General features: G+C 40.9%; 1 protein-coding gene across 1 annotated transcript; it reads right to left on the bottom strand.

Moving 5' to 3' along the window:
- Positions 1 to 1267: 1267 nt before the first annotated feature.
- LOC109198733 (TANK-binding kinase 1-binding protein 1) lies at positions 1268 to 11582 on the bottom strand. Its single transcript, XM_019354090.1, has 7 exons — positions 11502 to 11582; positions 10895 to 10962; positions 10697 to 10803; positions 9472 to 9644; positions 9090 to 9371; positions 1550 to 1630; positions 1268 to 1456 (listed from the first exon to the last, which is right to left on the bottom strand). The coding sequence occupies exons 1-7, from the start codon at positions 11562 to 11564 to the stop codon at positions 1268 to 1270; spliced, it is 963 nt and encodes a 320-aa protein (XP_019209635.1). The 5' UTR covers positions 11565 to 11582.
- Between the last annotated feature and the right edge of the window lie 2355 nt (positions 11583 to 13937).

The raw sequence follows: 13937 nt of genomic DNA, 5'->3' as shown, positions 1-13937 counted from the left end.
TACTTGCTTCAACATTTAGAACAATATAATGAAATATTCAACATTGCCAAAGAGTCGATGTCACAGATATTTATCAGAAATGGTGCATATCTGTGACATTAAATTTTTGAGAAGATACTACTAATTACTAATCTTTTGCAGAGCTTCAAATTACGTTGGGAATTTTTCACATGCAAAGTTTGATTTTCTGCCTTCCTCGTCAGCTCTGTGCAGTGTTGCAGAGTGGAAAGCTGCTTTTAGGATGCTTCTGAAATGACACAGTTGGTGAAGTTTGAATCACTGTAGGCTGCCTGTCCAGGGTCTATCCTGACTCTTGCACTAGACAGCTGAGGTAGGCCACCAGCTTCCTGCAACCCTGAACTGAATAAGAGCAAGAAGATAGATGGCTGAATGGATGGATCATTGTCTTGAATGGGCACAATCTGCTCCATTGGTTGCATCAGAACCAGAGCTTAGTAAAGTTTGTGTTAACCAGAGAATCTATTCTAGCATCTAACAAAACCTCATGAAGAAAGCCCATCTATGCCCAAGCAGGAGAACTGGAAATACAAGTTGCTAACTTATTTCAGGGTTTAAACATTACTTTCTGCTGTATTACAGAATCTTAAGAGTCTTAAGAGTTTGTGCAAGTGTCTGTGAGTGTTTTTTCTTTTTACCAAGTTTAAAATAATATTTCAGTGTCTCATCTTTACTGCACAAACTAAACAGGTAGATTTATTTCCCTGTGGCATCAGCTAAAAGGAATACAGGAATGTCTTTTTAAAGCAACTTACATTTTTTCCCATACACCAATTATACAAACATAATCTTCAGCACGTTAAACAAATCAAATAACAGAGGTAACAGAGGCAATCCGGTAGAAGGTTCTGCATCATCCGGGCAAGGACAGAGAGACTCAAGAGGAGCTTCTATCCCCAAGCCATCCGGGCCCTAAACCAACCCCAACACACACACACACACACACACACACACACACACACACACTACTGTGCTACTACTGCACATTCACCTAATGTATATACTATATATAATGTTGTTCCTCTCCCCCACCCCCTTTTGCACAAGTCGAGGAGCGTGTCAGGTTACATTTCCCTGTGTGTTATACTTGTATAACTATGCATGTGACGAATAAAGAACCTTGAACCTTGAACCAGCAGTGAGCCTGTTGCCCATAAAGTCTGCACGAAATCTGTTAATAGTTCATATAATCCCCAATATTGTTTTCTACTCACATTAATAGATGGCCATGACTGAGCATGCTCAGTGTTCACGTAGGGAGGCAGATGGCATGAGAGCATGGTAGGGCCTCCAGGGCTGAGAAAGAGGATGGTGGGCTGTTTCCTTGGAGACTGGAAAGAGGAGTGAAGGGGCTGTTCCCTAGGTGACGATGAACCAGTCCAACAGCACCAAGAGTATGAGGCAGGCTGGCAGCAGGCAATGGATATGTACATACGTCCTGTAAATTTACATAGAACACAACCCCACACATCTTCAATATGAACTCTAACTCTAGAGGAAAATCAGTAAACATCAGAATCATTATCATCACCTCTTCATCATCTGAAGATTGAGGTGGTGTTACCAGTGGCGTGGGCTCAGTTGGTTCGTCAGTGTGACAGAAGTGGTGAACCTTCATGAGAAGAAAAGTAGGGTTAAAGTAGATACTGTAGTTTGGCAGAATAGTAGTCATTTTTGATTTAACTATCATGTTACATCAAAAATGACTAAATGATTATCAGAGTGAGTACTTTTCTCTGACAATCCACTAGCCAAAGGCAGCTTAGAAACTAATCCACTATTTACTAAGTTGAACAAACAACCAGCTCCTAGCAAAACACAGACTCCATTAGCTAGCTGCTACATTGTGCATCAAGCCATTTGTCTGCATTACCAAGAATGTTAGTGCTAGCAAACACTAGCAATAAGTCAGCGAGTTTTATCTAGTGAAGGAATATGGAATATGGCCATCAGTGGAAGACTACTAAGAAGCCCACTACATCTAAAATATCAAGGGTAACCAAAAACAGAAAATATGGCACTAAAATACCTCATCTTGATTTGTCTAACTCAGCATGCTCAAGATTCATAAAATCTTCAAATAAACTATGGACTATGGACTGGCAATGGCCAGAGCACCCAGCACTAGGGATGGGTATCGTTTAGGTTTTATCTGATACCAGTACCAAACCGGTACTTTTGAAATGGTGCCGGTGCTTAAAGAATGGAGAACACAAACTTTGTCCAAAAACCTCTCATGTTCAGCTGTTTTTTTGTAAAAAGATAACAATGTTAGCCTTTTCTGCAGCTATAGGGCATATATGGTATCACTCTTGGCTGGAAGCAGTGCTTAATCAATGGAAAAAACACAAACTTTGTCCAAAAACCTCTCATGTTTAGCTGTTCCCACTTTTCTTTGGTCATTTTATTAAACATATGTTTATTTGTTTGTTTTTTTGTTTGTTTGTTTTTTTTCAACAGTATCCAACACAAAAATATAATGAACATATGGCAGGTATTAAAATAATAATAATAATAATAATAATGATAATAATAATAATAATAGTAATAATAATTGAAATGTTAATCCTAAAAGAATTCAAAATAAGTGAATAATTAAATAATTTAAGATAGCAAACAATACAAATAAATACAATTTCAAAAAAACAAAAAACAAAAAAAACCCAAAGGAAAAAAAAAAAAAAAAAATCATAACGTAGGTTACACAGTATATTCCCAACAGCAATTCAGACATTATTCATCATTATCTAGTTATCTTATTCACCCACCGCCCCCCCCCCAAATCCCCACTCCTCAGTAGATCTAGAAATATCTTCCAAATGTTGTAAAATTCAGAAGCCTTCTTTCTAACAATATAAGTCAGTTTCTCAAGAGCTAAACTCGATGTTAAGTTGTTTAACCAGTGGTTAAAGGAGGGGCAACCAACATTCTTCCAACATAATGCAATACAGCGTTTGGCCTGTAGCAAACAAAGATCGCCCATTTTTCTTTCCTCACACAACAGAGTACAGTCATCTGGGTACAAGCCTAAAATACATAACTTAGGGCAAAGCGGTACAGGGGAAGTTGTGATCTGAGAGATATATTGTAACACTGAGCTCCAAAATTTTTGAATCTCTTCACATTTCCACAGGCAGTGGTATAGTGTACCCTGATGTCTATTACACTTATAGCATAGATCAATTATATTAGGATCAAATTTATTCAATTGCACAGGGGATATATATGTTCGCATTATCCAGTTAAATTGTATCATTCTCAAACGAGTGTTAATGGTTTTAAACATATTTTACTCCATTCAGTAGATGAAATATCTTCTTGTAAGTCACTAATCCACTCCCGTCTTCTATGGTTTTCAACTAACATGCTATAAAACTGGGACACCAGTCTTTTACCAAAACAGTTTTTTGTAACATGAGTTTCTAGGATGGAGAGTGGGGGTTGATGCACTGAGTTGTTTAAGTGTGCCAGAATAAAACTTCTAAGTTGTAAATACTTAAAGAAGTGTTTCTGTGGAATATTAAACTTTGCCCTTAATTCACTGAATGACATTAGAGAGTATTCCTCATATAAGTCCTGTAATTTCGCAACACCCTTGTTAAGCCATTCTTTAAAGCCCAAGTCATTCTTAGCCGGAGCAAAGAGTTCATTACCCCAAATTGGGGAGAAACAGGACAACCTTGGAGAGTCATTCAACATTTTTTGTACTTCATGCCAAACAACAACAGTGTTTTTTACAAAGGGATTAGTAGTAGTTTTCTTTAAAGTTTTAAAGGGTGCTGAGTATAGATAGCTATGTAATGACAAACCCTTTGAGGACATTTTTTCAATTTCTAACCAGGGAAGGAAAATATCGTTTGAAAACCAAAACATAGTGGTCCTCAGCTGAGCAGCCCAATAATACCATTCTAAATTTGGAAATTGTAGCCCTCCTCTATCATATGGTAAATACAAGAGGGAGAGTCTGAGTCTTGGCTTCCTATTGTTCCAGATGAAATTAGAGAGGAGCTTTCTGGTCTTGGAAAAAAAAGGAGGAGGGGCCAGCGGAATTGACTGAAAGATATATAGAAATTTAGGTAATATAGTCATTTTTACTATGTTTATTCTTCCAGTAAAGAAAGAGCAATGATATTAATCTAGTGATCTCTTCCGACACCTCTATTACCATGGGCTCATAACTGGCTAAACTAAGATCGCTTATCTTTGGGATTACTCTGATGCCCAAATATTTAAATCCCTCTGTGGCATTCACAAATGGATGGGACACAACTGGTTTCATCCTCTAATTTACATTTAAAAACATAATGGATGATTTTTCTTTATTCACTTTGAACCCAGAGAAACTGCCAAATTGATCAAATAGCTTCAGGAGAGATGGTATTGATTCTGCGAGGTGTGATAGAAACAGAATAGTATCATCAGCGTACATTGCTGTTTTGTGTAGCGTCTCCCCAATCTTAATACCATGGATTGAAGGATGTGATCTAATTGCTATTGCTAAAGGTTCCATGGCTAGTACAAAAAGCAGAGGTGAAATTGGAGACCCTTGTCTGGTGCCTCTAAATAGCTCAAAGGATGAGAGATAAGATTATTGGTAGATACCATTGCAACCGAATCAGCAAGTAAAATTTCAACCCATCTACGGAAGTGATCACCGAATCCAAACGCTTAAGCACCTCAATTAGATAGGGCCATTCAACTCGATCGAATGCCTTCTCCGCATCGAGTGATAGTATTGCAGTATCAGGTGACTCTTCACATTTGTGGATTATATTGAGAACTCTCCTCACGTTGTGGAACCCCTGACGATTTTGAACGAAACCATTTTGATCTCCATGTATAATGGCTGGAAGAGCCTCTCCAGCCTCATAGCCAGAGCCTTAGCTATGATTTGGAGTCAGAATTTAACAGCGATATGGGTCTGTAAGAACCGCTTTCGGCTGGCGCTTTGCTTGGTTTTAAAATGAGAGTGATCAGGGCACTACGTAATGTAGCAGGGAGGCAACCTGTTTTAAAGGATTCCAAATAAACATCTAATAATGGGGGAATTAATTTTGCTTTAAATAGTTTGTAAATGTCTATCGGAAGCCCATCAGGACCCGAAGCCTTACCTCCCCTCATGTTCGTAATGGCATCAGAAACGTCATTGAAATTTATTTCTCTCTCCAATTCATTCTTCATACCCTCAGAAATACAAGGAAAGACCAATCTATCTAGGAAAGTATTTTGGTTCACCAGGTCTAGTGGACTGTCAGAATTATATAGGGTTTTATAATATGAGACAAAGGTGTTATTAATTTCTGTGGGATCCGTAGATAATTCCCCTTGATCGTTCCTAATTATATTAATGGCTCTGTCAGATTCAAGTTTCTTTATCTGCCAAGCTAGCAGTTTACCCGGCTTTTCTCCCTGATCATAAAACGTCTGTTTCAATCTTATTAGACCATCTTCAGCTTTAAGCATAGACAGCTCCTCGTATTTAGCTTTAAGGGTCAATAATTCCTGTTTTTTCTGTGTTGAATCATCTATGGTAACTTCTCTCTCTAATTCTCTAATTTATTGTTTAATTCGTTCATTGTCTGTTTAAATTTGTTAAATTTAGAGCTGGTGAAACTTATCATTTGTCCTCTAATATATGCTTTGAAAGCTTCCCATCTAATGGCTGCAGTTGTTTGAGTTGTATTAATTGAGAAGTAGAGATCAATATGTTCTCCTACAAATTTTATAAAGTCAGAATCATGTATCCATTTAGGGTGTAAGCGCCACTTGTTTGAGCGGCTATTCACTTGTTCTACCTTGTAAAATAGTGAGGTTGGGGCATGGTCTGACAATACAATGCTGTCATATATACACTTAGTTATATTGGGTAGCAAAGATGAGGAAATTAGAAAATAATCTATTCGGGAGTAGGATTTAAATACTGCTGAATAGCATGAGAATTCTCGTTTATTAGGGTTTTGAATTCTCCATGGATCACAAAGGTTCAGATCTTTCAAATATTGTTGTATTTTTTTCCTTGTTTGAGAGTGTGAAGTGTCTATCCCTGATGAGCGGTCAAGCTTCGGGTCCAAAGTACAATTTAAATCTCCTGCCAATATTATCTTACCAGGAAGGGTAGCTATCAATAGAAATAAATTCTCAAAAAATGAAGGGTTATCATCATTAGGGCCATAAACATTAACTAAATTAAGAGTTTCTTTCAAGAGAGTTCCTTGAACCACCAAAAATCTGCCAGCTTTATCATAAATAGTGTTGTTTACTTGGAAAGGCACTGAATTATGAATTAACACCATAACCCCTCTCGAATGAGAAGGGCAACAGGATGCTAGCACTTTGCCTGGCCATCTCCTACGTACTTTCACCAGATCCTCTCTAAGTAAATGGGTCTCTTGGATAAACGCTATTGATGACTCAAGTTGTTTAAGCCTGGTAATAACCTGTTTTAGTTTAACCACTTTTACCATTCCTCTCACATTCCAAGAAATAAATTTAAAATTCTTATATGAAGTCATCTATTCTTAATGATACATCAGATTGTGCAACATAGTATCATCTTTTGGTTGTTGGTAAACCTTTCAGTATCCCTAACTGTTGTGTTGGGAGTAAACCAGTAAAAAGCAACAAGTTGTGAAAAATACAAAAACACAAGCAAACAACATAAAATCTGCCATAAATGAACCCCCTTATCTGTCAACCTGAACGAGACAGCCCCTTGCCTTACCCCGCCCTCCCCCTGACCTTGGGGTGCAGTTAAGTGCACACGCTGATCCATCGTAAACAAGGGAGCAGCTAAACCGAACCGAGCTGACATTACGGTCAAACAAAACCAAACCACCTGGATAATTGCGTCTCCTGACGAAAATATATATTCTACATGAACAAGTATGCATATAATGATCATTACAAACTTTCTTGCAGCATAGCTCTCATCCCGGAGAGCCGACTGTATGGCGAACAACCAACACTCCAAGACACAAATGAAAGCCCAAACAACGAGTGGACGTGGCCATTTATCTATAAGGGGTAAATAAAATGCCCATTACATCTGAGGAGAATGAAGGAATGGTAAACCAAAGTAAACACAAAAAAAATAAATAAAATACTCTCCCCAAAAAATTTAACAGCAAGGATAAGCAATATTGGCCAGTAAATCCAACAATTTCAAATTACAGTTGTTATGGGCAGATAGTAAAGGATTAGACAGTTCCCATAGATAATCCGTTATATCTCTGTGTTCTGCAAACCTTGGATGAATTTTTACGCATCTGCTGGGGTCTCAAAGACATGCGTATGTCCATCAGATGACACTCGTAGCTTCGCTGGGTAAATTAATCCGTAACGTAAGTTCATCGACCTCAGCTGCTGTTTTACCCAGTCAAAGCCCCTCCTTCGTCGGTGGAGATCTGTGGAAAGATCCGGGAAGAACATGACCTCTTGGCCCCCGCAGATAACTTTCCCTTTGGTCATAGCCGCTCGCATCACCCGAACTCTGTCTTGGAAGTTTAAAAACTTCACGATGAGGACTCTCGGTGTGGGTGGTCGATTGGGTTGCGTCCGGCCAGGCAACCGGTGAGCTCTTTCGATGAGAGGTTGTCTCGGGAATGTCGCTGGTCCCAGCGCTTCGAGGAGCCACTTTTCTAGGAAAGCCACCGCGTCATTTCCTTCTATTTTCTCCGGCACATTAACTAGTCGTAGGTTGGATCGACGAGAACGGTTTTCGAGGTCCTCGAGTTTGTTCGTAAGGAGAGCCACTTGTTTAACTAGCGCCTCTGTCTTGCCTTTCTCTGAGTTAACGGTGTCCTCCACGCTGCTAATGCACTTCTCTGCCCCCTCCATACGCATCGAGAAGTCCTGCACGTCCCTTTTAACATCTTGGATCGCTGTCAGGACCACATCAATTTTTGTGGAAAAGTCACTTCTGATCCCGTCGAGTATTTGAATAACATCCAAGTTGTGGGCCATTCCAACACTCACGTCTAAGAGACACCCAGAGCTAGCATCACCTGCAGAGTTAGCTTGATTGTTAGCACCTGAGACGTCGTCTTCCTCACTCGGAGAAGAGTATGCTTTAGATTTATTTTGTGCTTTCTTTGCCGGCATAATGTCGATAATAACTCGCTACAAGCAGTAGTTATCACTGTTCACGCAGTTAAAGGACAGTTTTCAGGAACTTACTGAAAAATCGCAAGGAGCTCACAAAAATACGTGTGCCTAGTTCAGCAACATAACCACGCCCGTTCTTTGGTCATTTTAGCCTTTTTGGCCAGGGTGAAGGAAGTATCTGCCATCAAACAAGAAGACAGCCGCATGTAACTACGATGGTGTTTGCTAGTTCACCTTACATGCATTAATGTAATAATGTGGTTAGCATACTCAACGTTAATTACACACGAACAACATTAAGCTACTCACGCAGAGGAGAACGGCTGCTGCTGCCATCATCATCCGTCATCATTTCTGCTAAGCTGACAGGGCTAGGGGCCAGGACTCTACTCTTCGGGTTCTTGGGGGATGTTGCTAACTCCGGGTCCGATAACAGGCACCACACCCGCAGTAGATGTGCTCGGTGTGAGGTCTCGCAGCAAGCTATCAAATACAGTGCATTTCTCGGCTTTTAAAAAAAACGCTATGCGTCGCCAGGTGTTTCATCAGATTCGAGGAGTTACCTCCTTTGCACAGTATCAGCTTAAAGCACTTGTTGCAGGCTGCTGAGTTTGCATCTTTTGCTGTGAAGTACAGCCAGACTTTTGACCGCTTGGCCTTGGGCATTTTTAATCTGTAGCTCTGCTCTAAAAGAATGTACGTACCTGGGCCCACCTACTACGCTTGCAAAGGTAAAATGATTGGCTAGAATCCAAAGTGTATGACATCTCAGTAAAAAAAAAGCACCGAAATAAAGCACTGAAATGTGCGCTACTTTTAGGTCTGGTTACTACCGTTTATGTCAGTATGGCACCGGATACCAGTACCCATCCCTACCCAGCACTCACTGCTAAAATGGGTTACCAACCGTCGTTTCATCATAACATCTGAAAAACAAGAACTAAGTGAATACAAGTTCTACTTCTCACCTCAGCAGCCACAGGAAAGTCCAGGTCAAGAACACAGTGACGAGGACTGTTGCTCAGGCCGCTGTCAGCACACCTTTCTATGCCCCTTCCTCCTCCTCTCTCCACTCCAGCTCCGTGAGCTGATGCTGGTCTGACCAAACCCACGAGTGAGGTACAGAGCTGACTTTTGGTTTGGCTGTAAGCCTGCATGTCCCCATGGACGTGCCTGGGTTTGGGAAGCGTAGATACTGGGTCCCTTAACAGGTGAACTGGGGGCTTTTGGTTGACTGATGTGTCAGATACCTTGGAAACGGGAGGCAAAGATCAGTACAAAATAAAATACATAAAAATATTTCACAATATAGTTGTCATTTTCATGTTCTACTAAAATGTGGAGCCTAACCTCTGAGTAACTTCGGCGACCCTGGAACTTAGCTCGTAGGCGGCTGCTAGTCTGCTGATGGGAATAGGAGGTGGGCCCTTCAGTTGAGGACATAGGCGATAGGGGAGTGGGGAGGAGTCTGTCAGGGGAGTGTGAGGCACGCTGGGAAGAGGTTGGGGAGAGATGCTGAGGAGCTGTGCAAGAGGGAGAGAAAGATGAATAAAGAAAGGAAATAACAGACCTGAGATAAACTTCTGCTTTGTCTAAACATAACACCAGTCATTACACAAAATTACACATTACTACATAGTTCTGAGTTTAAAGACTAGATGACTAGAGAGCGGCTAAGTGAGGAAGTAAGGCTGGAGGTGGAGATTTAGTGTAATTTCATGTTGCTGTAATGTAATGGTGATTGCTAAAGTAGGCTGGTGAAGATAGAAAAATGTTACATGTAGAAATTCTTGTACATAGGACACACAAGAGAGAATATTTCATTTTTACAGAGTCCATTTACATTGCACTTCTAGCAACAAGAGAGCATATACATATACCAATGGAAGAGTACCAAATCGTATTACTTTGCTGACATACACTGATTTAGCCTACCTTGATATGTGCAGATAGATATGAACTAAAATCATAGTTTTGCTTGGTTCTTGATTACCTTCATTTATCCTTATTACCTTTCTTTTCAATTTCATTATTGTATTTTCAAGCTTTTTGTTAAATGTGTAAGAACTGTGAAGACTATCAGCAAGCAAAATCAATAGCTAACTTAGTGGCTGTAGGGTTTGTCCCATAGATAGTTCACTTAAGTTTACTGTGGGTGCTGACATGTGTCCAACAAGTTACTGCATAGCTTCCAATCAAGTAGAATCCAAGTAGAAGTTGCAGTGGCCATGGTATGGTCATCTTTACAGATGACTGATTATACCTCCTGCAGTCTGATGTGACTCAGAGGATGTTTGAACTCTTCCATCATGACCCAACAACTTCACAGCTAACATGAGTTGCTATAAACTATCAGCTATCAACTAAGATGAAAGAAAGTAGATGTTTATTACTGTTTCACTGTAACACTTGAGCCTCGGTACAAAAACTGTTCCAGTAAGTGGGTACAGTACATGCAATTAAAATGAAAAACTTTCAAGCTGGTAGAGACTTTTAGCATATCTACAGGACAAGTCTCTCTGACAAATAGTCTACCATAAAATCCACAAATTAGTCACTCTTTCAGGTTACTTACCAGGCTCCTGTGAGACATGCTGCAGAAGGTCACTCTGCTTTGCAGCCAGACAGCGAACATGACCCAGCTCCTCTGTGAGCTCCGTGTAAGCTAATGCCAGGTTAACCCTGGAGCACACACACACAGACACATTCATACACACCCATAAGACAATGAACTATAAACTTCTATTTAAATATTCTTTGTAATTAGACTTACTGTTCATCGCCAGCTTTCTTTATCCATTCTACGTCACAGTGTTCACAGTGAGAAGACAGGTCCTGTGGCTGACACAGACACACAAGGATATGTGGTTAGAACTACCAAGCACTAAAGGAAAGCACGAGATGTGACTGAAAATGATAAATGTTTATAAATTAATATTATTATAAATTAATATTTGGGAGTATGTAAAATAAATCTTAAAGTCTATGCATGGGCTAAATGATTGAAAACCTTTAGTCTGGACTATCCTCAGTATCCTCCTTTTATCCACAGTCCTAACAATTTCTGAAGATTTATTCATTTAATTTAATTGAAGGGTTTTTGTTTTTTTTTACCACTATAACTCTGAAAGCCTGCAGCAAGTGGCAGTCTAGGACTGTAATTTGTTTGTTGAATTTGTTGAAAAATAACCTGACATATAATTGACAATAGCTGCAGCTTTTAAGCTTTAACATTAAAGCATGGCTGCATGGCAGCACACTTAGACATGGCTGCCTAAGTGTGCTTTGTTGAACCCACAGCAGTTGTGAGGTCACAATGTCCTGCAGTCCATCTATACTCGATCATGGCCAGGTAAGAATTTAAAGCAATTGAGAGGTACCTGTCTTTGTGCTTCCCGCAGCTTTGCTACCTCGTGCTGCAGCCTCTGGACCTCAGCCCTCATTGCCTTCTCTCTCTGAAAAGCCCCTCAGCCTGGTTCTGCGCACCCTCCAGCTCAGCCTCCAGCTGCTGCACCTTCAGGTCCAAAAGGGCATCCAGACTGCAGGAGCTCTGCAGTGTCGGCCCTGAACCATCTGAAAAAAAAAAAAAAATGAAAATGAAAAAAAGAAATGACAGCTTCACATATATCTCCCTGCTCTGGATTTCGCACTGTAACCCAGTTTGAGCAGCGTTAGCAAGGAAATGCTGTTCGGCAGGAAGCCACAGGGGGTGCTGGACATCATTAAAGAAAGCTGGGAGGAAGGTCCAAGCTCAGGTAAGAATGAAATTCAATATGTTCTGGACCTAAAAGCAAAGCTACACACACTGGGGAGGTTATCATGGGAAAATTTGCTCTAGACCGAGGAACATCAGCAGCACCTAAGATAATTTTGCTGGGAGATAAATTGCTTGTATTGCTCCCTTCATCCAGCTCACCAAGTGGCAAAGGCTATTCTTGGTCACACGACAAGTGTTACCAACACATTGACTATGAAGTGGTGCTGTTGGAGCGGAGTGGAGCCACACAGATCTAACCCTAAACCTCCTTAAAGGATGGAGAGAGATTCAGACTACCACAAGGTGAATGAGTTTGATGCTTATCCATGGTCTGGCTCGAAAAGCTTCTGGACTGGTTAGATCCTTCTCACTTTGACCAAGGGCTAATGGCAGATTCCCTTTTCTCCAGACTCTAAGGGGGGAAAAAACAGCTTTATCCACTCCTTAAGGATTTTACCAGTTCGTCACACTTCCTTTCGGCTTGTTTGGAGCCTCAGCTGCTTTCCAGTGCTGGGTGTTGCTTCCATGTGCTGCATATGCTGCCATCTACTTGCCATCTATTATCCATAGTGACACCTGGGGGTTGAATATACAGCGGGTGAGATCCTGGAGTCCCTGAGGTGGGCAGGGTTCACAGTCAACCCAAAGCAGTGGGATGGAGGGAGGTAAAGTATCTGGGATACCACTTGGAAGGCTGGCACGTGCACCCTTAAATGGACAAAACAGCAACCATCACATCATGCCCGTGTCCAAAACCAAAAGGAGATGAAGCGGTACTTAGGGCTGACTTGTTTTTACTGCAGGCTCTTTTAAAGTTTGCTTAGCTGACCAGCCCCTGACCTCACCTGAAAGTGTGTCCCAGAACTTTGTGGGTGGTCAACTCTGTTCACTGTTACCTCCATCCTGAGGTAACTGAGAACCTTCACAGACATACCTCCTTCTTATTCAACCTCTGTCCGGATCATGCCCTAGAGCAAATGTTCCATTGCAAGAAGGATTCCTTCTTGAATTATGACTTTGAAAATCCAACTATGATGAGCAGGTGTATCTAGACCACAGTAGAGACCAGCTCTGCCCTGAAGGGAGGAGAAAAGTAAAACCTGTCCTCGAAGGTTAGAATAAACAGGTCTCAGACTGCCTGAACACCCACACTATGACAGACAGATCATGGATGCTTGGCAGCACTACTAGGGTGTTTCACTAACACATGGAAGAACAATCCTAATCATGAAGGATCCTCAAAAGGGTCCAGTACCATCAAACCTGCTAATTACCTGCATCTCCACAACATAGAAGCTCTACTAAGGCATAGCAACCAAGCTGAATAGGCCCATGAGTAACACATGAGCGCAGAGTGCATACTAGAGGGCCATCGCCCTCCAATAGTGGAGAAGACCAGACAGCATTGCTTGGATTGACTACAAGACAGACTATGACCCAATGCCACACACACTGTACAAGGCTAATAGTGCTCTATAGCATTCATCAGGAATGGCCCGCACTGCTGTTGGTACAGAAGAATAGCGGGAATAGAATATGTAAGCAATGAATTTGTGAATCTGTTTTATTTTAAATAAAAAATCCTGAACTATATCTATGACCGTTACAAACAGTATAGTTTCTACTTGCACTTTATGGATTAGGATATTTCTCCTACTGCTACATAGATATTTATTTAAGCAGATGTGCCCCTGATATATAAAGAACCCACCTCTCAGTATGTCTAGACTGGCATGGAGTTGAGACTTATGTAAGTCTTTGCTGTGCAGCTCAGTGCTGAGTTTCTGCAGGGAACTATCTCTCTGCCTGAGAGCTGATTCGAGGATGCGGATCCTGTCCACGTGCTGCTCCACTAGAGTTGTCTGTTTCATACAAATAGAAACACAGCAAATTGCAACTGAACCCAATCTGCTAGGAAATACCTCAGCACAAAATGCGTTTAACAGTAAAAACACATTATTATGTTTGTATGTATTTACCATTTTGTCTAAGTCTCTCTGGACATTGCTTTTCTCCAGGTGAATCTTCTCGTAAGCTTGGATGACTTCTTCCAGTCTCT

This window comes from Oreochromis niloticus, unplaced genomic scaffold (genome assembly GCF_001858045.2).
Source record: "Oreochromis niloticus isolate F11D_XX unplaced genomic scaffold, O_niloticus_UMD_NMBU tig00002264_pilon, whole genome shotgun sequence".
Classification (NCBI taxonomy): domain Eukaryota; kingdom Metazoa; phylum Chordata; class Actinopteri; order Cichliformes; family Cichlidae; genus Oreochromis; species Oreochromis niloticus.
The sequence above is the reverse complement of the archived record's forward strand: the minus strand, read 5'-3'. Positions and strand labels throughout refer to the sequence as shown.

Coding starts and splice junctions, on each gene's coding strand:
- LOC109198733 (XM_019354090.1), bottom strand. CDS start 11,564: ATGAGGGCTGAGGTCCAGAGGCTGCAGCACGAGGTAGCAAAGCTGCGG. Junction 10,963..11,501: donor TGCGGGAAGCACAAAGACAG/GTACCTCTCAAT, acceptor TGTCTGTGTCAG/CCACAGGACCTGTCTTCTCA. Junction 9,372..9,471: donor GTCGCCGAAGTTACTCAGAG/GTTAGGCTCCAC, acceptor CCCGTTTCCAAG/GTATCTGACACATCAGTCAA.